We start from the raw sequence: 24039 nt of genomic DNA on the forward strand, positions 1-24039 counted from the left end.
GCGACCACAATTTGATGCCGGCGACCACAATTTGACGCCGACAACCACAATTTTGACCCCCCCACAAAATGTAGATTATAATGCATAATGCATCCCCTACTAGAAATTGATAAAGATATCAGAAGTCACCTTGGAGTTATGTGACCTGTATAAAAGGTCACATAAGTCCTTGGTGACTTATAATATCTTTATAAATTACAGTAGGGGGTACATTATCCACTATATATTTAAAGCTATGCAAAAACCATGATTCTCAATGACTGTCAGCCTTTCAGTAGAAAATGTTTATTATATATACTGTATGTGTGTGTTACAAAGATGTTCTGCCCTCTAGGCTTTCTAGCCAAGCTGGTTTGTGAACAGGTGTTGCATTGGTAATTTGAAACATTTCTGCAGGATAATCTTTAGTGTTTCAGTTATGTGTTGGCATATCAAAATTTATGATGGTCTATAATATTCTATCTATTTAAAGATACTATGCAATCTACATCCTTCCTAAGAAACAGGAGAAAAGTATTATTAGGAAGTGTGCAAACCAATTAGAACAACAAATGCAAAACTTCCATGCCGAATGATTGACTTCTTAATTGCAATATTTTCATTGAGGTACAACAGAGACAGTAATACAAAGTGAAGTCCATAACAGACATGTATTGTGATGTGTATTGTGATGTGATTTTAACATATGGACATTGAATACTCTAACAGTATACAGAATGTCGGAAAGAACAACCAAAATTAGACCAACATAAGATTAACACACACACCATGACAATTTGACAGTAATTGAGTAGGTAAGCATTTGTGGCGTTTGCGACATAAATAAATCTGTATTTTATATTGAAGTGTGTATTAAAAGTTTACTGACAGATTTGGCAACTGGATAAATATTACTAAATTTGGCTACTATTTGGCTAAAATTTTGGCCCATCACTAATTTTGACAGATTGTAAATATATGCAACTGAAGTGCACACTGCTTATAAAAGAAAAAAATTGCACTTTTCAAAGCCACTTTCAGGACCACACAGCCAATAGATGAACAGGCTAAAGTTCAATACTGCTATACCTAGCAACCATAAAAAAAACATTTAACCCAGGTCCATCATTTTATTTTGAATTAAACCATCAATTCATTACCCTGGCACTAGAGTTGCAGTTGTGGGGCCATGATATTTCAACGATAGACACCCATTTTGGATTTGGCACCACAACCTAATGACAGCCTGAAATTTGTATTTTGCCCTTGTCCATGCATCATACATACTGTATACATAGGGGCACATTTACTAAGCTCGAGTGAAGGATTCGAAGTACAAAAAATTTGAATTTGAAAGGTTTTTTTTGGGGTACTACAACCATCGAATAGGCTACTTTGACTACGCCTTCAATTTGAACTAAAAATCGTTCGACTATTCGACCATTCGATAGTCGAAGTACTGTCTCTTTACAAAAAACTTTGACTACATACTTCACCATTTTAAACCTACCGAGCACCAATGTTAGCCTAAGGGGACCTTCCCCATAAGTTTTCTAACCTATTTCTGATCGAAGGAAAATCGTACGATCAATGGATTGAAATCCTTTGAATCGTTCCATTCGAAGGATTTATTTGTTCGATCGAACGATTTTTCCTTTGATCGATCGATCAAAGTATTTGCGGTAAATCCTTCGACTTCGATATTCGAAGTCGAAGGATTTTACTTCGATGGTCGAATATCGAGGGTTAATTAACCCTCGATATTTGACCTTTAGTAAATGTGCCCCATAATGTATGTATGTATGTGTAATGAAGTTCTTCTTTTCATTCCTGCCTATGCAATGGTTCACTGTGCATCAAGATATTGTTTTTAAGCCTTCCTCATGCCTTACTGCATCTTACTGAATCGTTGGCAGGAAAATGAGAACGATTCGTACTTGGCACTTAAGTCAAAAGTATTGCCAGAAAAAACATAGAGTATAAAGCAAGCTATTAAAATTTTCAAACTTAAACCAACTACGATTTCTCTTCTGACGTGTAAGGTGAAATGACTTTGAACACCCTTCCTATATGTTACTTGATTTTCCACTGTTTCATCAACTGTGTATTGAGTAAATCTACAAAATGCTCCAACACATTCAGGTAGACTGTGGCTTGCTATTACTTTTAACACAGTACCCTCTAGATGCAAAATATTTAAGGGGCACGTTTACTTAGGGTCAAATATCGAGGGTTAATTAACCCTCGATATTCGACTGTCGAAGTTAAATCCTTCGACTTCGAATATCGAAGTTGAAGGATTTACCGCTATTTGTTCGATCGACCGATTTTCCTTTGATCACAAATTGGCTAAAAAGCCTATGGGGACCTTCCCCATAGCCTAACATTGGTGCTCGGTAAGTTTTAGGTGGCGAAGTAGGTGGTCAAAGTTTCGATTTTTAGTTCGAATCGTTCGATTAAAAGTCGTAGTCGAAGGCCGAAGTAGCCAATTCGATGCTCGAAGTAGCCTAAAAAATACTTTGAAATTCAAAGTAATTTTTTATTCTATTCCTTCACTCGAGCTAAGTAAATGTGCCCCTAAGTGTTCCTCTGAAAGATACATCTGATTACTGGGGAAAATAAAAGTATTGATCAATGTTTTTTTTACTGAATTCATATTTGAAAAGTTTTGACCACTAATTCATTTAGAGAAGTTAAATTAATTACTAATCCACATTTTAATAAAACTGCATTTATTGCTAAAGACTGAAAGCAGCACCAAGTGATTGGCGAAGAGCAAAAATAAATGTATGATTTCACTTTTCCCTCTAATAATAAAACAGTATTTTGTACTTCATGGTAACTAAGATCCATATTGGAGGTAAAATAATCCTATTTGGTTAATTTAATGTTTATAATATTTTTAGCAGATTTAATATATGTCGATGTAAATTAACAAAACCCCAGGATCCAAACATTCCAGATAAAAGATCCTATACCTATCATTGCACAATTGTGCAATTCATGTAAATCATCAGTACCTGTATTGAGTGAAATATGTGTCTGCCTATGAGAACATTTTAATGAATCTCTTTTTAGAGAAGTCAAGCTCCAAGCCCTTCAGTTATTGTTAAAGAACTGGTGAGGGATGGGAGGGATTATTCAGTAGTAGTTGGTCAACCACAGATGCAAAATCCAGATTTAAGGACATTTGGGTGTTTCAAGGTTTGGCCACCATGCGTTGCTTTGCTGTACAGGTATGGGACCTATTATCCAGAATGCTCGGGACCTGGGGCTTTCCAGATAATGGCTCTTTCTGTAATTTGGATCTTCACACTTTAAGTCTACTAGAAAATCATGTAAACATTAAATAAACCCAATAGGCTGGTTCTGCTTCCAATAAGGATTAATTATATCTTAGTTTGGATCAAGTACAAGGTACTGTTTTATTACAACAGAGAAAAAATTTGGATTATTTGATTATAATGGAGTCTATGGGAGACGGTCTTTACGTAATTCGGAACTTTCTGGATAACGGGTTTCCGGATAACGGATACCATACCTGTACAATCAACTGAATGACTTTAGTAGCGTCTGTTGGTTAATATGGCTTTGTGTCCACAAGAAAGAAGTCTAATCTTCAGCACCCATAGTACCCAATCAGCAGGTAGAATTTAATGTCTGATGTTTGATAAAACAAGCTTGCAATTGATCGATGTGGGTTGCTAGGCCTATAATGAAATTTGCAACTGTTATTGCATTCCCCCTTATATATAACTGCCAGGAGTTAAGATATCTGACTGTAATACAGTAACATAAACAATGCTTTACAGGCCCCAAGTAAAATCTTAAATGCCCCTTTCCTATTCAACACTCATGCTGCTTACAGTGAACTTATTGGGGCTGAAGTGGCTTCCCATCACAGCTCTGTTACAATGTCACGGGCACTATGGGGCAGATACTCATACAATCACAAACATCAAAAACAGAATAATGTAGTTCTGTAGTCTTTGCCTCTCTTAGAATCAACATTTTATAGACAAATGCAAAGCCTGTCAAATGTCATGTTCTTCTAATCATACCCACTTCTAATTGAAATCCTCTTAAGACCAAGATGTCAGTGTATCAAGCAGATTTAAATACTTGTACAAAATGAGGAAAGACGGTACAAAAAAAAAATGTGAACCTCATGGGAGATTGCATGGGAGAAAATTGCTCTTTTTCTGTAGCTGTGATAATCAACAGTTCAGACAGGCATTAATTATATGAATAGATTTGCTGTGGATCGTTTATATAAAGTTATGCTGCCATCTATGGTCAAAATATGGTATTACTGTTAATTTCTGCATAGTTATATAAAATTGCACTCGTTGCCTTTCATAACATTTATGATTGGTTTCAACAATCTGAGACATATATGTCAATTTCCATCTTTCCCATAGGTATAATTAGAACAGCTTTAACAAACATGGACAGAGAATCAAGAGAATACTATGAAGTGATTATCCAAGCCAAAGATATGGGTGGACAGCTAGGGGGCTTGGCTGGAACCACCACAGTCAATATTACTCTAAGTGATGTGAATGATAATCCTCCCAGATTCCCTCAGAGTAAGTATGTGTAATATTATTAACATTTTGAAAGTTCTCTGGTTTATATGGATTTACAATATGTAAAAAATGTGAGATTTATTTGCAGTTGCGGTTGCACAAATTGTGAAGCAGATAGAATGAGTTGAAGTGTGCTACACAGTAGAAAATTGATTCTTTGCAGTCCCAGGTGCAAGCTGTACACTCTACCAGGGTAAGATTTTGGAAATCAGTAAAAAACAGCAGGCTTGCCAAAGGGCTGGGGTAAAGCCTGAAAAAATGTTACACTTTTTTCAAACATTAGTGCTACTGTTTTTTTTTTTTTTACTGATTTACAAATTATGATGCAGTCATTGTGGGAATTAACACCATTCATTAAAGGTACTTGCACCCAAGGGAGCATGTTTCGCTTCATGCAGAAAACCAGAAATAACACTAGAAATCGAAGAAATCGAAGGTCACCAGCGCAATTATGCATTTTTTAACAAATAACACACATTTGCACTAAGCACAACTGCCCCATACGGCCACAATTACAGTATGTGGAAAATACAGGGAGAAACACTGCAAAAACTTTCACGCAAAAATGCACTTTGTATACTGCACTTACAGTTGTGAATGGGCCCTTCTCTCTGTCTGTCTGTATATCTGTCTGTGTGTCTGTGTAATCCATAAGGCTTCATGTCCTGCCTGCCACAAACGGTTGTGTATGTACTGGGATATGTGCATTTCTTTGCTCTTGATGTATATAGGCATTTATATTAGGGATGCACCGAATCCACTATTTTGGATTCGGCCGAACCCCCAAATCCTATGTGAAAGAATACCAAACCAAATCCTAATTTGCATATGCAAATTAGGGATGGGAAGGGGAAAACCTTTTTATACTTCCTTGTTTTGTGCCAAAAAGTCACGCGATTTCCTTCCCCCTCCCCTAATTTGCATATGCACATTAGAATTCTGATTCAGTTCTGCCAGGCAAAGGGATTTGGCTGAATCCGAATTCTGCTGCAAAAGGCCGAATCCCGAACAGAATCCTGGATTTGGTGCATCCCTAATTTATATGTCACCTTTATTAAGGGGCACATTTATTATAAGCACTAGAAGTTATATTTATACCATATATTTAAGCACTAAACTAAGCAAATTTATAAATCTGTAGCAAGATTCTATTTGCAAGCTAAAAGTTCAGATGTGTTTATGCATGAAAGTTCACATGCCACAGTTACACCTGGATATAAAAAAATGTTTTGCATCATTCAAGAGATGAAAAATCAAAAGAAACATGGTTGCCCATCCTTTCTGAATTCCATTATTTCTCTCCTTTCCCATATGCTAAGTTACAATGTTTTGCCTCTTCTTTCATGTCCACAGAACACTATCAAATGACCGTCTTGGAGTCTTTGCCAATCAATTCCACTGTTGGCAGAGTTCTGGCTATGGACCTTGATGAAGGAGCCAATGCGGAAATGAAGTACAGCATTATCGATGGGGATGGATTTGAAGTCTTTGATATTGTTACAGATCCCAGTAACCAAGTTGGAGTTATTACAGTTAAAAAAGTAATCACTCTTTTTAGTTAAAAAAGTTATCACTCTTTTTATTATGTCCTTTAGTTAGTTTGCAGAAATGTATAAAGCTACTTATAGAGCAAGCATTCCCTCTCTATAATATTTATGTTTGTCCCACTGTGTTTGCAATTCGTTTATAAAATATCTTTATATAATGCATGTGTATTATCCCAGAAGTCCTACAAATTGTAAGGAACATTTTCTGGGGTTTTTTTTTGGCGATTAGAGTGATTCCTCTAACTCTCTCTATCACTATTTATAGCAAATAATGAATTATCACTGCAGCTTCTCCCTTTGTGACAGCTCTGAGGGTAAAAGTCAGGCATAATTTGAGCTTCATTAGGTATACAGAGCTCTCCACCTGCTGTTTTTTTTTAATCTTAACAACATATTCCAATAGCTGCAACTACTTGGGGCCACTTTATCTCAAATTTTCAAATCAGTCCACATTCTATTTCTCCCTTTTTTTCACATCAATTATGCTTTCATAAAAAACACCCAAGAGGAATTTTCAGTAGAATTCAGTAGAATTTTTAACTTAGCTGAATAACAATTCAAATTCAAACCCAGGTATTTTTTTTAGTTGAGATCAGGATAACGAAAATTCATGTCTTTTAATAAATCTGCCTTTTATTTACTGTATAAACCAAGGAGCCTTCTCTACACAAACTTTGAACAATTAACCACGCACCTAACGGACATTTCTGTATTTTTATTTGGAACTTTTTATTCTGATTTCTATAAGGGGGTACTGTATGACAAGAGTTTTCTGGTAATACAGTAACATAATGGTTTACAGGCCCCAAAAATCTGAACTGTCAAGACTTTTCTGGATTTAGATGCTTAAGCTTAGAAATACAGTATGTTGACTTTTGGGGGCAGATTTATTATATGGTGTAAAAAACAGCAAAATAATTTGGCACACATCACTGTCTAGTCGGAAAATATTTACATGACAAAGGGAGTGCTGGTCCAGTGATCACTTTTTTAATTATATGTACATACTGTATATGTACAATTATATGGGTGGCTGTACCAGTGCTCTTCTGCACATTACTGTTTGCTCCTGGTTCCTAGGGCATTATAGCACATTGATGTAAATATGCAGAGCTTATGAGCACAAAAACCTTTGCAAATAGTTAATGGACTGCATTAGTCCAGGGGCGCAATAATGCTTGAGAAACCATAGGCCTGGAGGCACATCATCGAAATTGCTTCAATGAGTCCAGGTACTTCTGGACTTGTAGATTTAAAATGGACTTTAGGAAGACTCACATATCAGCTGTTATGCACACTGACACATGGGTCTGTTTAACTACATTATCATTGTAACATTATTTTGGACTAGATCAGACCAATGGGATTAATGTCCAGCTATGTCTATAGAGCATGGGTTACATTGGGCTCTAACACGTACTCCCCAACCCAGGTAGCCCTCCGTCCTCCCCCCAGGCTAACTCCCCCCCCGGGGAGATGCCCCATACTCCATACTTACACCTTGGCGCAGATTCTTCCAGCGAACTTCCACGCATCCTTATTCCGGCTCCTCGGTAAGCTGACTGAGAGATCGGCAATTTTTTTGGCACTACTTATTCTATATATTCAGGTTTGCATGGTTCAAAACAGTAAAAATAGAAACCACTAAAAAATGAAATATTTTGGCCCAAATAATATTTTTTTTTAGAAATAGCTGAAAAGTAATCAACATTTCAATAAATGTATAAAGCAAATTGTTAATAGGGCCTAGTGTGTAGTCAATGGCTAAAGTCCACACAAACTCGATGCAGAGACATAATTGGGGTCATTTATATGTGATGCTGACTGCAATGGGGAGCATTACATTCAGAGAAAGGGGGTTGGTGATTATGTGGTGGCCAAGGAGCACACCCGCAGCTTGCACTTTAGACACCCATGTGAGAGAGCACCAGGGGCTGCATTGTACAGGATAGCCCTGTACTTATCATATTCCAGTGGCAGGCATTGAATACAAGGCTCACCATTGTGTGACAAGAGTCTCTATGTGCCTAGACCCTAAGGGATGCAATGTTGTACCCTTATTGTTCTTGTACATACCCCTGAAGCAATGGTAACCCACTCCCAAGATGTTATAAGACCATTCTTATTTTACTTATAAGTTGTCAGCTTTCTGTAGTAATGTTTCCATTAAACACTAAGGAGTGAAAGGAATTCACATAAAATAAGCTAGTGTTTCAGCCTTTGCCAGTTACATTTTCTGTTTGCAGGGAAAGGCCGTTAGCCTACCGAGAAGTACAATCACTTAAGGAATTCATGAAAAATATAGGATTTTACTGTAATTGTAGAGAATTTATAAATGGGGTCCTTCATAACATTAAATAACATCTGTAAGTGATAGGAAAGAAACTTAGATGCACAATTCTAAAGGGATCCAAATGCTGCTCACAATCAGTCTGGCTTTTAGGAGAATATTGACAAAAAGGGCAGGGATTTCTATGGCACATACACGCCAGGCATAATGGCTATGGCATGTAACACATAACAAAGTGGGGAAAGGTTAATCACACTCCTGTCACCCCTCACAGTCACTATTCTAGAGTAAGTGGAATACTAAAGGTAAACTCAAACTTTTCTTGTAGTTGTGATGGAAAATATCAATTGTGTGCTTAAATTGCAGTCTGTGGTCTAAATGGCATTCCCATAATACAGATCTAAGCTTTCTGTATAATAGATTAGAATAGACATTGGAAAAATATTTTTTTTTTCAACAATATTTGCCACTTCTCCTGTTGAGTGCATCTGTATAGATAGATAGCAGGGATCTAATTTACTAGACTGAACCCAAGGTGCAGTTTGTGCAGAGAGGCCTCAGACACAGTGCAACACATAGTGGCAGGGTGTAAGATGCAGACAGGAACTACATGCACAAAATGGCACAGCAAAGTAGCTGGCATTGTGTACAGCAACATCTGCACAGCCTATGGGCTAAACCAGATAAGTCCAGATGGGAGCTGCCACAGAAGGTCATGGAAAACAATAGGACTTAAAACCTGTTCCAGCTTGATACTGTACGAGGAAGGAGTTTGAGAAGCTGGAGAAGTACCAACCAAACCCTGCAAAATTAAATTAGAGAGGATGTGGCAAGTGAAGGTCAAAGTGGTCCCAGTGGTAGTAGGAGCACTCAGGGACTCTTAAGCTGAGAGAATGGCTCCAACAGATCCCAGAAACAACATTAGAGAACTCTGTCCAGAAGAGTGCTAGAATAGGCAAGATATTGCACCCATGTCACCTATATATAGAGCAAAGAAATCCGAACTCATAGGTCTTTTTATGATGATGACGGCTCGAGTCTAAGAGCCGAAACATTGAATAAACCCATTTTTTTCATCACAAAAGACCTATGAGTGCGGATTTCTTTGCTCTATTGATATTGATCTATGTTCCAGCACCTAGGCATTTCCATTGTTTTCTGAGTGCACCTATCCAGTAGTTGGTTTATATATATATATATATATATATATATATATATATATATATATATATATATATATATATATATATATATATATATTATTTTATTTTTTTTCACTAGTCTGTCCACTAGGGGGCACATTTGCTAAGCTCGAGTGAAGGATTCGAAGTAAAAAAACTTCTAATTTCGAAGGTTTTTTTTTCGTTTTTTTGACCATAGAATAGGCTACTTCGACCCTGACTCGAACGATTTGAACTAAAAATCATTCAACTATTCGACCATTCGATTGTCGAAGTACTGTCTCTTTAAAAAAAACTTTAACTTCATACTTCACCACTTTAAAACTACCGAGCTACAATGTTAGCCTATGAGGACCTTCCCCATAAGTTTGCTAAGCTTTTTCTGATCGAAGGAAAATCCTTTGATCAATGGATTAAAATCCTTAGAATTGTTCGATCAAACGATTTTTCCTTCGATCGAAGTATTTGCGGTAAATCCTTCGACTTTGATATTCAAAGTCATTTTATTTGTATACCATAAATATGCTTGGACAGGTTCTTCTCTGATTCATTAATATACTTTTATTCACATGACGAAGTGTATGCCAATTAGATTATGACATACTGTAAATGTATAATTTCTAACATGAACTCTATTAACCTTGCCTGATTTTATCAATATTTACACTGTACATTTCTGCGCTAGACATTTGTCACTCTAATGTTAAATAAGCAGCAATTATACTGCATCTTTGATTATTTACAAAGAAATAAAAACTGTACAGTTTTCCCATTGGAGCTTGGCAATTAATAAATGCTAATTAGAGGTAAAGAAAGATTCCTTAGTCATGGAGGATGGAAAATAGCTGTGACTTAAGTGCATGACAAATTAGTGATATCACTATATTCACCACTTCTGTATAGTATGAGAAAAATGAGCAAAAGGGTTTTACATTAATCAATTACATAGGGGTAATTTTAACTGACAAGGGAAGAAGTACAAAACAATCATCACTATTTTCTTCAGAGTAGTGAAATAAAGCACAGAGACCTATAGCAAGTCTTCAAGAGGCAAATGCAGTATAAAGTGCAAAAACTGCTACATTTTTTCAAACTAGCTTAGAGCTTGTAAATGACCCCCTCATGTGTTTTATATCATAACTCATCCCAACCTGGAGTAAATGAAATTCTTGTTTCTTACATTTAGCCACTGGATTTTGAAACAAAGAAAAGCTATACACTGAAAATTGAAGGCTCAAACCCTTACCTGGAAATACGTTTTCTGAACCTCGGTCCATTCCGTGACACCACTTCTGTGCATATTACTGTGGAAGATGTAGATGAACCTCCGCTATTTGAGTCCAGTTTTTATTTTGTGGAAGTCTCTGAGAATGTGGATATCGGCACAACAATACAGATTGTTTCTGCAAAAGATCCAGATGCAACTAACAACTCAGTTAGGTAGGTCATCAAATCCAACGACCATTTTATTCAGATTCCAAAATGAAAACACAATATATATAAATTTTGTCACACAATAATTTGTTGTGGTAATGTAATACAAGTTGATATTTTTACTAATGTTATAGACATGGGAGTGAACTATAAACTTAATTTATATATGATTTTTGCAAAGGTAATTCTTTGGTTTGATTTTGGTTGTTAATATTCTTGGTGAATTAAATAAATATTGTTGTATATGGTTTATTGTCTGGTGTACACTATCAGAAGGACATGGATCCCTCTAGCTCTAGACTTATTTTAATGGCTCAGAGAAGTGGTCTTTTATAATGTTTTTAGCATAGCATTATTGAACTAGTTCTCCAGTAGGATTATAGTTATTTTCTTTAACACTTGATTGATTTGGGATGTATTACAGTTATTTAGTGCTGAATTTCAAAATCCATTTAACACCGGGTAAAGTTAAATAGAATCATTTTCCTTAATAAAAAGCCATTAATGTTTCAGTGCTTCGAATAACCTTTACAAGAGGCACATTTATTTTATTAAATTTTTCGAATTCACATGAGTTTCCCTAGTCGAATCTGTCAGTTTTGACCATAAATAAATTCCAAAATTCTAATTCGATTTTCATTTCAACCGTTAATAAATCTGCCCCTTAATGATTGCCTGCTTTCTTACCAAGCAAGCGAGCTGACAGGTAACTTTTTAGCTGATTATTTTTTTATTTTAAACTGACCCTTGCATGATGCCTGATGCTTCTCAATTGATTTGATGTGTAACATGGCTGCAAGGCTTACAAATAAATTCAAATTACAGGTAATCTTAGAATCTACAGGCACAAAAATAAACATTATCAGACAACTGAAATGAAAGATCATATCTGCATGAGATAGCTCAAACAATTCCTTGGAACCAATAACCTCCCACTACAGTTTTTCCTCACTTAACACCCCTATGGTCAGGCTTAAATTGTTCTGATGAATGTTAGAGATCATAGGTCATTTTCTGTAGCTTTCTATACTTCCCTATATTTGATTATTCATTTGTACTATTATCCTAGTGAAACTTTTGAGACCCATGGTTTTAGAATTCTGACAAATATCTACAATCCTGAATTATTATTATCCATAATTATCCAGCAAAGGTATATAACATAAAAAAGCAAATGTGACCTACAACTAAGGGGATGCATGAGCAAAAGAGAACATACAATATATTCATATTAAAATATTAACATCAACATTCAGCACCTTGGAAAAAAATAACATATTTCCCTGAACAAACGCCCATCCAGTGCAGGCATTTCTTTACAATGAACATTATTGTGTTTGATCTCCATTGATTAAAGTGTGGAACATAAGACCACTGTACATATATTTTCTAAAAGAAAATAATTTGCAAGATAACCTCACCTTAGCATGTTACCATCATTTTTGTAAATTAAGTAAATTAAAGGCAGAAATACCGTATAAGCAATCTAGGCCATGCCTTTGTGTGTTTGTACTTCCCACAGTAGTATGAAAGAACTATGATTGTATTGTGGCCCTCTTTCTGTTATAAATAAAGTGTAATTAAAGGACACATAAAAGGTCACTGACGTACTGGGTAGCTCCTCATGATATTCATGGTTACAAGGTGACTTTTAAGGGCAATATCAGTGGTGTAAGCATCTTTTCTCATGGAATCATTAGCTGCAAAGTAGATAGACAAGTTTCATTGTAGCTGGTAATGAAGTTAATGACTGAATTCTAATATTATATCTAGGGTTATTTATGGACTGAGCTTTTGTTCCATATTCAAGGCTACCCACAACAGCTACTATGGCACATAAACACTTATTAAAACCATATTCTCTCTGTAACATTTATTGAGAGAATAAAATCACTAATGCTAAATAAAGGGTTTTAAGAAATCCTTTAAGCTGCCACACTATAATTGACAAGCGTTTAATATATTACATTTTTAATGATACAGCCAGTAATTAGGCAGCTTTGGAGTCTAAGTTCTCTCTTGAGGCCCCTTCTCACTGACTAGCAAAATAAATGAGCCTGCTGTTGCCATACTTTCAGGTGGGTATTAATAGTATTATAAGCCTCCTGCTAGGAGGGAGGAAGGTAATTCTTATAAATCATGTTACTTGTAGCCGCATCCCACAGATAATAATAAAAGCGTACACTTGTTTTAGAACTGAAATTCTTCAACTGTTGAAGAATGAATGCTAATCTCCAAATACAAGTATTGGGTTTAGATAGAAATATGATTCATAACATTTATAATCATTTAGGACAGGAAGTAATTTATTTTTAATGAAGAAGCAGTGCATAAAAAATAATTGACTGAATAAAAAACAGTTTGTAACATGAGAAATGTTAAATACTCGAGTTCCCAGATTTTCCCATGACTGGTGCTAAAAGTTCTCCGTATTTAGTTTTAATATTGAGATTTCCCAGTGACTAGTGCAGAAGGACTGATATAAGTTCAAAGCGTGGTTATTAATTAAGTAAGCAGGGAATTCAGAAAAAAGGTAATACCTGTGAAGTCTGGCATTAGTGATTAATATAATATAAGGCTGCTAATCTCAGTGCTGACAGCTGACCTTCAAATGTCAGCAAAAAAAAAATTTGAATATGTTGAGAGAAATGCAGTTATAAATTCTTAGCAAGAGAAACACTGAAGATCTTGAGGATCTTGAAAACAATAACAGTTGGTACATATGGTAGACTTGTTTTGTCATATTATAATTGATTATTGTATTTAAAGAATAAGTAAACGTTTTTTTTCTCTGTAAAATGTTCTAAATCTCTGAAAATTACTATAAACAGTCCTCAGTATAACACACCATTCAAGTTTATTTTATTTCTCTATTACAACCAGTTCAGCTGCAGCTCTTTCAGGTACTTCCTTTTTGATTTCTGACCACTCCTTCTCTCTCCATCTATGAAGATGCATTTACATTTGTAAACTGGAAAGAGGTAGACTAGAAACCAAATCATTTGAAAAGTATTTAAAATTTTTATTCTATAACATATTATAAGTTGACTGCTAACAATCCTTTGCTTGTGCCAGATAAGTGGAATTATGCATGCATATAAATGCTTGAGGACTGACAGTAATACATGTAAAATTGGAAAGTAAAATATTTATGGGGAAAGTCAACAACAATATATTGTAAATCTTGTATACCTCTCTTAAAAAGGAAAAATACAATTGGAGAGAGGGGCAAAAGTAATTCACAAATTGGGGCAAGTTATATACAACTTCATGTATGAATTCACTTACATATTTTCATGCAGTAAAAGTCTTCCTAGTGAATGAATAGTAGGTTACATAATGTCATTGTCAACTAATTAGAAAAAATACTTTTATATAAAAGTTTGAAAAACAGAACTTGATGGAAGAACCATAAATGAAATTGAATAACTGCTGTAGGTTTGTGTCTTGGTAAAGCGACAAATACTTTGTAGTGTGTTGATTAGGCTTTATAAAATTCATTATTTAGCATTATTGTTCTCAAAAGAAAGAAGCTTACAGAGGATAACCCAGGATGCTTATTGGGGCATTGGATGTATTATGCAGCTGACAGCCGGTACAATGTTAATTGAAACACCGCAATGCATAAATTACTTTATAAAGTGTGAACACATATTCATTTCTTTTTAAAAAATAAAGCTAAGAAAGATTCGCAAAGGGCATACTCATTACTATTTTTAAAGGAGACTGTTACATAATGTATTTTGTCTTTTTTGTTATTGTTATATTGTATGTGTTTTTTTTATATCATATGAGGTTGTCTAAATAATATTTTGGAATACAGGTATGGGACCTATTATCCAAAATGATTGGGACCATGGGTTTTCCATAAGTCTACTAGAAAATCATGTAAACATTAAATAAACCCAATAGGTGGGTTCTTCTTCCAAAAATAATTAATTATATCTTCGTTTGGAACAAGTACTGGTTTATTATTACAGAGAAAAAATTATTAGGATTATTTGGATGAAATGTAGTCTATGTAAGACAGTGTTTCCATAATTTGGAGCTTTCTGAATAACAGGTTTCTGGATAACGGATCCCATAACTGTATAATGTTTAGTATGGGTTTTTGTAGTACTAATCACAGAAGAAGAAAAAGAAGAAGTGAAATCAAAACACTATTAGTCCATAAACACTCACTTCAAAGCAAACTAGTTCAGTGTGGCGCCTATGTAGTATGATTGGCAAAACTGCCTTAAGTAAAACTTAACTTTTAATAAATTAGGCTAAAAAGAGAAGAGCGCCCACGAAAGACAAACCCGCTGCTAATAGCCCATAAGGCCGCAGTGCAGGAACAATGTCCCTAAAAAACATTCAATTAAAAACCAGCAAATGGTGGAAACGGTGGTATCTTAATCAGCCACGAATACGCGGCGCGAATGCCTATTTAAACTTTGCAAAGATGAGCGCCCACCACTTATGCCCCTGAGGAAGCTGATGTAGTCAGCGAAACGCATTGGGCGGCATAGGTGGACGGTGGCAGCCTAGCTCCCACTTTGTCCCTACGTAGACAGGCAGGTTCTTGCTGACTAACTTGGGGCACAAATGGAAGGGTGGGAGCGGGTAGTGTTTGCACTGTAACCAATGGTTTATACTACTACCGTCAAAGTATTTTCTTTGGCTGATTAAGATACCACCGTTTCCACCATTTGCTGGTTTTTAATTGAATGTTTTTTAGGGACATTGTTCCTGCACTGCGGCCTTATGGGCTATTAGCAGTGGGGTTGTCTTTCGTGGGCGCTCTTCTCTTTTTAGCCTAATTTATTAAAAGTTACGTTTTACTTAAGGCAGTTTTGCCAATCATACTACATAGGCGCCACACTGAACTAGTTTGCTTTGAAGTGAGTGTTTATGGACTAATAGTGTTTTGATTTCACTTCTTCTTTTTCTTCTTCTGTGATTAGTAGTTTAATCTACACAAACTGGCAGTGTGGTTGCCTTCGTTACACTGTGTCTACCGCTCCTAATTTCATTTTTTATGGGTTTTTGTAAATAACAAGTTGTCTATCTCTGGGCAGTGTCATTCTGTGGCTACTAAAGCAAATAAAGTTCTGTCTTGCATAAAAAAGGGCATTAACTCAAAGGATGAAAACATAATTATGCCCATTTATAGGTCCCTGGTAAGGCCTCATCTGGAGTATACGGCGCAGTTTTGGACTCCAGTCCTTACGAGGGATATAAATGAGCTGGAGAGAGTGCAGAGACGTGCAACTAAATTGGTTAGAGGGACGGAAGACTTAAATTATGAGGGTAGACTGTCAAGGTTGGGGTTGTTTTCTCTGGAAAAAAGGTGCTTGTGAGGGGATATGATTACACTTTACAAGTACATTAGAGGACATTATAGACAAATAGCAGAGGACCTTTTTACCCATAAAGTGGATCACCATACCAGAGGCCACCCCTTTAGACTAGAAGAAAAGAACTTTCATTTGAAGCAACGTAGGGGGTTCTTCACAGTCAGGACAGTGAGGTTGTGGAATGCACTGCCGGGTGATGTTGTGATGGTTGATTCAGTTAATGCCTTTAAGAGTGGCTTGGATGATTTTTTGGACAGACATAATATCAAAGGCTATTGTGATACTAAACTCTATAGTTAATATAGGTATGGGTATATAGAATTTTAATTAAAAGTAGGGAGGGGTGTGTGTATGGATGCTGGGTTTTTCATTTGGAGGGGTTGAACTTGATGGACTTTGTCCTTTTTCAACCCAATTTAACTATGTATGTAACTATGTAATTATTTGGTATAAATGCCTGTGTATCACTGTGCAGTATTTAACTGTCTGAAAGATTCAGGTACCAGACACCATTTGAGGTAAAAAGTAAACAAAGCTCCCTGGATTCTAAACTCACCAAAATTCAGAACCCTGAACAAAGAAATCACGGGGTTTATGTACATTTTTACAGTATGGGAGTAAAAATAAGTTACCAGTGGAAGGACACAGAGATATCTCTTTTGAACACAAAAACAAAGAACTGCTCTTACAGCCAAATAGGTAGCTCTGACTTCAAGGCTAGGGTAGTAGTGACCAAGGCTAACTTGAGAACAGAATCCATCCAAGTCAGGGGGGCTATGTTGAGGAATATGAACACACCAAATTTTATACAATTATGCCATTTTAAAGTAGAACCTACTAAAAGCAAACATATATTTTACATTGATGTTATAACTGAAATACAGACTGTAGCAAAAGCATGCCCTATAAATCTAGCAAGTTCAATATATCTTTACAGTTGAAGTAGGTGGGACTTCCTGTTATTTAGGGAGACTGTCATGACTAGTAATGTGATTACTGTACTTCCTAATTATAGGGATGCACATTAAATAATCCTGCTGACTAATTTGTTGTGTGAGTATCTTTGATATGGGATAGGTAGGTTGTATACTCCCCAATACCAACCCATTAACTTAAAATAACTGTAGACACACACACAGGTTCAATTTTGATGCAAGGCTGCTGCTTGATTATTGGTTATTTTAACCATTTACAGAAACTTAATTCCAGGAGAAAACAACTCTATTTCAAAATAGATAGCTAGCCTCTGATTAACTTCTCCAACAGATCACCATTGCTTAATTTCATGCCAAACAAAAGTCAGGGTTTTTTTTGGGGGGGTTTTTTAATACCTTTATTTCTGAGAATTTTGTAGCTATATATAATGCAATAAAGTACATATCCATTTCAAACATTTGACAGATTTTTCGACTGTTAACAACCATGCTTAGTAAACATATAGAATGTATTGAATTAACAAAAGGATAAGTGCATTAACATTGCGGAAATTTATCCCCTAATATCAACCTAAATTTGTTAAATCAGCATTTTACCTTTAAGCTATAGAGTATATTGCAGGTTTTGTTTAAATCACATTCTTAGATAGAAGATTATCGTAAATATTAACCGTTATCTTTTGTAAGAACCTGTAAATAAAAAAGAGAATAAAGTAATACATAAACACTAAATTGTTGGAGACTTGTAGCACTGTACGTGAATTGTGTATCTAAACTGCCCTTCACCTCTAATTCAGGATCCAAGTTGTTATATTGCAAGGAGCTGAGCAGGAGACACATCCCTGAACCTGTATGTTATCCATGGCTGCCAGATCTTTTGAACCAACTGGAGCCTATCTGTTGCAGTTGGTTCCAAAGATCGGGGTTTTAACAAAATAATTTATACTCCATGCCTCATTCACTCTACAAGTTTTATTTTTTTTCAATATCATGTACAGTATAAGATATACATAATATAAATTAATTGTCACAGAAGGTGACACTGAAGAACAAACAGGCAGGTAACATACCTGGCTCGCCTTTCATATCCCCCTACAGGGCCCTCCACCAATCCTGGTCACCTGTAAACCCCTCGGCTGCTACACTGCCTCATCCCAACCAATGACAGTGGAGGTTGTAATACAGCAGTGCCATGCCACAGGAGAAGGTGGGGGACCATAACTCCCACCTTCCCATGAGTTTACAGGGGGTAATAACCCCCTTTTCACTCCATGACTACTCAAGAAACATTTAATTTTCTCACAATACATGAAATGTTCAATGCGGTGTGTGGTATAAATGATCCCTAGGCACAACTCTGTCTAGGTCACTATGCTCCATTTAAAGGATATACTTTACAGGTTATTTGTTGCTCTAGTATATTATTACACATTTTTAGTGTGCGGGAAGAGGCCTGAAAAAATATTGCACAGAAAAGCAGTCATTAAACATGGAGACACTGAACATAAGATCTATAAGGACATTATCCTACCAAAGCTATGGGGAAGGTATTTTTCCACTCTTGCTTGCTTTATTAAGTGGATAAGAATTGCTTGCTTTTTAGTTGTCAAGATCACCCTGAAAAAAAACAACGCAACAATGTGAATCAAACTAAGACTTTAGTAACATGTTTATTTAAACAATATTGATTTTGTAGGTGTCAAATATTATTTGCCAAGACTATGCTTTTGTTCTGGAATTACATGCATTCAATATTCTTTTGCAGGTACTCTATCGACAGAAACAGCGATCCAGGCAGATATTTTTATGTAGATGTCACCACTGGAGCATTGATGACCGCCAGGCCTTTGGACAGGGAAGAAGTGTCATGGCACAATATAACTATTTTAGCCATAGAAATTAGTGAGTAATCCAAGATTATGGGGGGTTTTATAGGTTACAGAATGATTTCACAGGATTGTAGGTCATGCCATTAAATATAAATGCAATGTTGAGAAATGCATTTCAGAGTAATACTGTCTTTATTAGGGTAAAAACTAAAATAAATAATAATCAAATAAATTAGTTTTTTTTTTTTTTTTTAAAAAAAAAAAAAAGCAAATACAAGCAATGTGTGTATGTTTGTGCCTAAAAAAGAAGTCATATCCATCTTCTTTTTCAAGAGGCATTGGTTATTTTTCTTAATGTTTTTTGTATAAAAATGCTACAGTATATTTGGGTGCTTCTTCATCAATACTTTTTGCTGCTGCATACTCTTGAATCATGGTGTTTGACAGTTAAGCAGACCAAACAGCTCAGCTTAAATCTGTCTATGACTCATCTTGAGTGATTTGTTATGAAATGAAAAAAGAATATAAGATTTGAATCCATTAGATATCAAAATTGTAAAAATAAGTGTTAAATAGATAGATACTGTAGATAGATTTAGTATTTGCCATAGACCAATATATATTCTTGTTTAAAATGTGACTGGATCATCTAAGTTACCATAAAACTCACTTAAGTGATGACCATATTTCTTTTTCACCTACTCCCTTTGTTATAGCACATGTGACCTTTGCAGAAGTTAATACAATATCTGTTAAGCTAAAGGTTACATGATTCTCACAATTCAATTTTAAAATTGGCTTAAACAGCTCAGACCATATGCGTTATGAAATGATGAATTCACAACGTAATTTTTTTTCTTCATTAGTTCTTACCAGTTCAGAATTTCTGATTAAATAGCATAGGGTCTGCTTTTTTCATTTTATTTGAATCAGCCAAGATCAGGATAAATTGTGTTTAAAGTTACATTTCTAAATAATGTTTAGCTCCATAAAACTCATAGCAATCGAATGCAAATAAAGTAAAAATGTTTTTCCCATAATGCATATTTTTATCACATTCCCTTATAAAACTTGAAAGCCATTACCAATGACCTGCAAACATTTTCTCCATTTCCTCTTTTTAGATAACCCTACTCAGATAGGCGGTGTGCCAGTTACAATAAAAGTCCTGGATGTTAATGACAATGCTCCTACATTCACTACGTTTTATGAAACTTTAATGTGCGAAAATGCTAAGGCTGATCAGGTACAGTGGTTTTTTTTCCTGTGTGTAAGAAACGTAAGGTTATTTGGCCCACAATATTCCTGCAAAATCTTCAGATTCTAACAGCTTCATATCTCATCTTATTAGTGTTTTTATAGTTACTTTATAGCTACATTTGGGGCAGGGTCAGACTAGCCTACCGGGGCGCCGGGAAGAAACCCGGTGGGTCCCAGCCTAATTATAAATAAATTAAAAATCCGTGCAGTCCGGGGCCAGCAATTTGCTTCCACACATAGGGGTAAATTTATCAAAGAGTGAAGTTCCGCCACTAGAGTGAAATTCCGCAGCTCACAATTCATTTCTATGGGATTTTGAAAGGCATATTTATCAATGGGTGAAAGTGAAAGTTCACCCTTTGATAAATACGCCTTTAAAAATCCCATAGAAATAAATGGACAGTGGCGGAATTTCACTCTAGTGGCGGAACTTCACTATTAACTTCACTCTTTGATAAATATACCCCATAGTTGCTGCCTCCTGCCAGTACCTCTAGCTGGAGCCGTGCTGATCCTGTATACCACGTGACCCCTGCTGTGCACCTGCACGTAATTGTCACGTTACAGACAGGGTGGCAGGCAGGGAAGCAGCGCAGCCAACGTACAGCTTTCCGGGCATGTGCATTCTTTTAGGTGCGGCTCTGTCTTCATTGTGGAGTGTATTTTAGGATAAGTGGTGGTACTGACCGTGTCCTGCAGCGAGTGCGATCTTCAAGTTTAACAGCACCAGCACATCAAAACAGTTGCAGCTGCCATAGGCATCCGGCAGAGGCTTCTCAATGCCGCGACTTCCCTTTGACGGGCGGTTGCTGCAAAAACATTTCACGCGTGCACACACATGCTGCGCAATGTGTAGGCTTCCTGGCGCAGGATGGGGGCCCTGGGGCTGCACCTGATTTGGGGGGTTATTTATCAAGGTCCAAATTTATCTCAATATCGCCTGCTACCAACTCAATTCCAAGCCACTCGGGTTTTTAATGCTTATTTATTATTAAATTTTTCCGAAAATTTGCTTTGTGGGCAAAACTCCGATTTTCACAATTTCTTCTGCTAATTTTTCCGAAAAGTTTTCACCCGAAAGCTTTGTGAAATTGCCCGAAACTACCGACACAACCAAAAATCAATGGGACTGTTCCCATTGACTTTTATGCAACCTAGACATGTTTGAGATGCCGTGTTTTTATATTCGGGCTTTTTAGCCCTGGTGGTTTAATAAATTCAGAAAAATCTGTGATTTTTTTAAAAGCCTATTATAACACAATAAATTATGAATTTTTTGGATTTAGAGGAATTTCGGGTATTCGGAGTTTAGTAAATAACCCCCTAAATGCTACAGATGTTATACAATATAAAATATGTTGGCACTATATAATTAATTACTAAGAACAAGGTTTATAAAAGATACACGTGTCAGTTCACCCTAATAACACATTTTATATACTTTCTGTATGCATCATATTACCCTTGTAATATGCAGTAATTCATACTGGTGGCAAAAGATCCTATTGGGTTCAAATGTCTTAACGACATTGTGCTTCCAATTTTGAAAAGACCAAATATTTGGAAATTCTCAGGTCATTGAGCATTATGGAAAGCGGTTCCCATACATCTATTATAATCAATGAACTAGGTTTGGTAAAACATATAGCAAACCCTTTTTACATTATGAAGAAACTTTTATATTTATATTGTATACTTTTTTTAAATGACTCTAAAGTCACTTGGAATGGGGGTCCATATTCATACCACCTTCCATTTTATGCACTCTCTTACAGTATGTATGGTAGTCGAGTGATTTTATTGTACAGAACTCATCTCTTTGCACCAGCAGAGAAGGAGCAAATGTTTATAATTGCAAAGAATACATTTCCCCAGTATAAACTGTATAAACTGTATTTATTGGATTATATTGTGTATGTCTCTTTAAGTTGTCTTAATTTTTTTTCTTCGTCTGCAAATGTTAAACACTTTAAAGAAGGTCATTCTCTCTCTCTCTGATATCTTCTACTTTTATTTCACTGTATTTGCATTACAGCTGATTCAGACCGTTAGTGCAGTAGACCAAGATGACCCACAAGAGGGTCAACACATATCCTACAGCTTGGCTCCGGACGCAGCTAACAATCCAAATTTCACTTTACGTGACAACCAAGGTAATTTTCATAACATAGCGTTTCTCAAAAGCCAATTTAAATCCTTTTCTTTTACATCTATTTAAAAAGGCTGTACAGGTCTACTGTAAAATGAAGGGTGATACTGCGTAACTTTGAGCTTTGGATTGCTGTTAACAACCATCAGCATTTTAGAATAAACAAAGATTTAAGACAGCATTTCTTAATGTATGTGTGAGGCTTAGGCACTGAAAGCTATCAATACTGTAGGGTTCGAATTTATTTTAACTCCTACAGTGCCCAGACTGGGAGAGTCCCAATTTATATAAAAATGTGTATATTATATATATTAATGTATGTATATTTGTTTTAAACATGGCTAAACATATGTATATAAGGTTTAGTTAGTAGGTAAATGCAAAACATAGTTGTGTATTACTAAATGTATAACAAAAAATAGCTCAGCATTATTGCTGGCCTTTTTTATTGTTCTAAATAGCTAAGGTGAGTTGGCCATAAAAATATGCATATCACAAAATGTTTGGCAAATATCCAATCATAAGAGTTTTGTGTCCTAGCAGAGTAATTTGCCTATATAGGTATGGGATCCGTTATCCGGAAACCCATTATTCAGAAAGCTCCGAATTACGGAAAGACTATCTCCCATAGACTCCATTATAATCAAATAATGCAACTTTTTATTGAAATGATTTCCTTTTTCTCGGTAATAATAAAACAGTACCTTGTACTTCATCCAAGCTACATGTAATTAATCCGTATTGGAAGCAAAACCAACCTATGTGACTTTGTAGTAGACTTAAGGTATGAAGATCCAAATTACAGAAAGTAATGTTATCCGGAAAACCCCAGGTCCTAAGCGTTCTGGATAACACGTCCCATACCTGTAATAGATAAATAAATTAGTGCATCTGCCTTATTAAAAAATATAGAGGTCATTTACTTCGACACAACATCACCATGTACTTTACCCACAATTCAGGGTTTTCCCCCAGTATTTGTTATTGTGGTCTCCAGGGGAAGGTGTGCCTAAAGCAATATCAGCCAATGCATTGAAATTGACACAGTTGGACTTGTACTTAATTATGGGGATTTTTCATAAGGTTAACTGCATGGTAGTTTGTGGCAACTGCAGTGTTTACTTAAAAGTCTGCCTTTAAATCATTTATGATGATGGGGCCCATCACATCCCATCAAAGACCTTGGCCTACACTAGCAGGGACTGGAGCATATAGATTGTATGTTAACATGAGTATAAAAGATGTAATTTGTTTTGAAGGAATAAAGAAGAATCTATGCTTGTGTAAGACCATGTACATCAAAATTTCCTGTACAGAGAACATATTTACGGTGATTATTGATGGGCGAATCTGACCCATTTTGCTTTGCCGAACATTCGCGAATTGGGAACAAATTCGCCATATGCATTGAAGTCTATGGGTGACAAATATTTTTGGCCGCACAACAATTTTTTTCACCCATTGGGCATCCTTTTTGTGGCAAAGCCTGGTGGTGATCCATTGCACA

The 24039-nt window shown here is 35.9% G+C and overlaps 1 protein-coding gene across 1 annotated transcript in view; it reads left to right on the plus strand.

Moving 5' to 3' along the window:
• Nucleotides 1-24039, plus strand: part of cdh20.S (cadherin 20 S homeolog) — a 265825-nt gene that overhangs the window by 236105 nt on the left and 5681 nt on the right. The window contains exons 7-12 of the mRNA XM_018269486.2: nt 4401-4568; nt 5922-6109; nt 10773-11026; nt 19060-19196; nt 20248-20369; nt 22419-22536. Coding sequence (XP_018124975.1) covers nt 4401-4568; nt 5922-6109; nt 10773-11026; nt 19060-19196; nt 20248-20369; nt 22419-22536 — 987 coding nt within the window. The remainder of the gene's footprint in view (nt 1-4400; nt 4569-5921; nt 6110-10772; nt 11027-19059; nt 19197-20247; nt 20370-22418; nt 22537-24039) is intronic.

The sequence above is a fragment of the Xenopus laevis genome, chromosome 6S (genome assembly GCF_017654675.1).
Source record: "Xenopus laevis strain J_2021 chromosome 6S, Xenopus_laevis_v10.1, whole genome shotgun sequence".
Lineage (NCBI taxonomy): Eukaryota > Metazoa > Chordata > Amphibia > Anura > Pipidae > Xenopus > Xenopus laevis.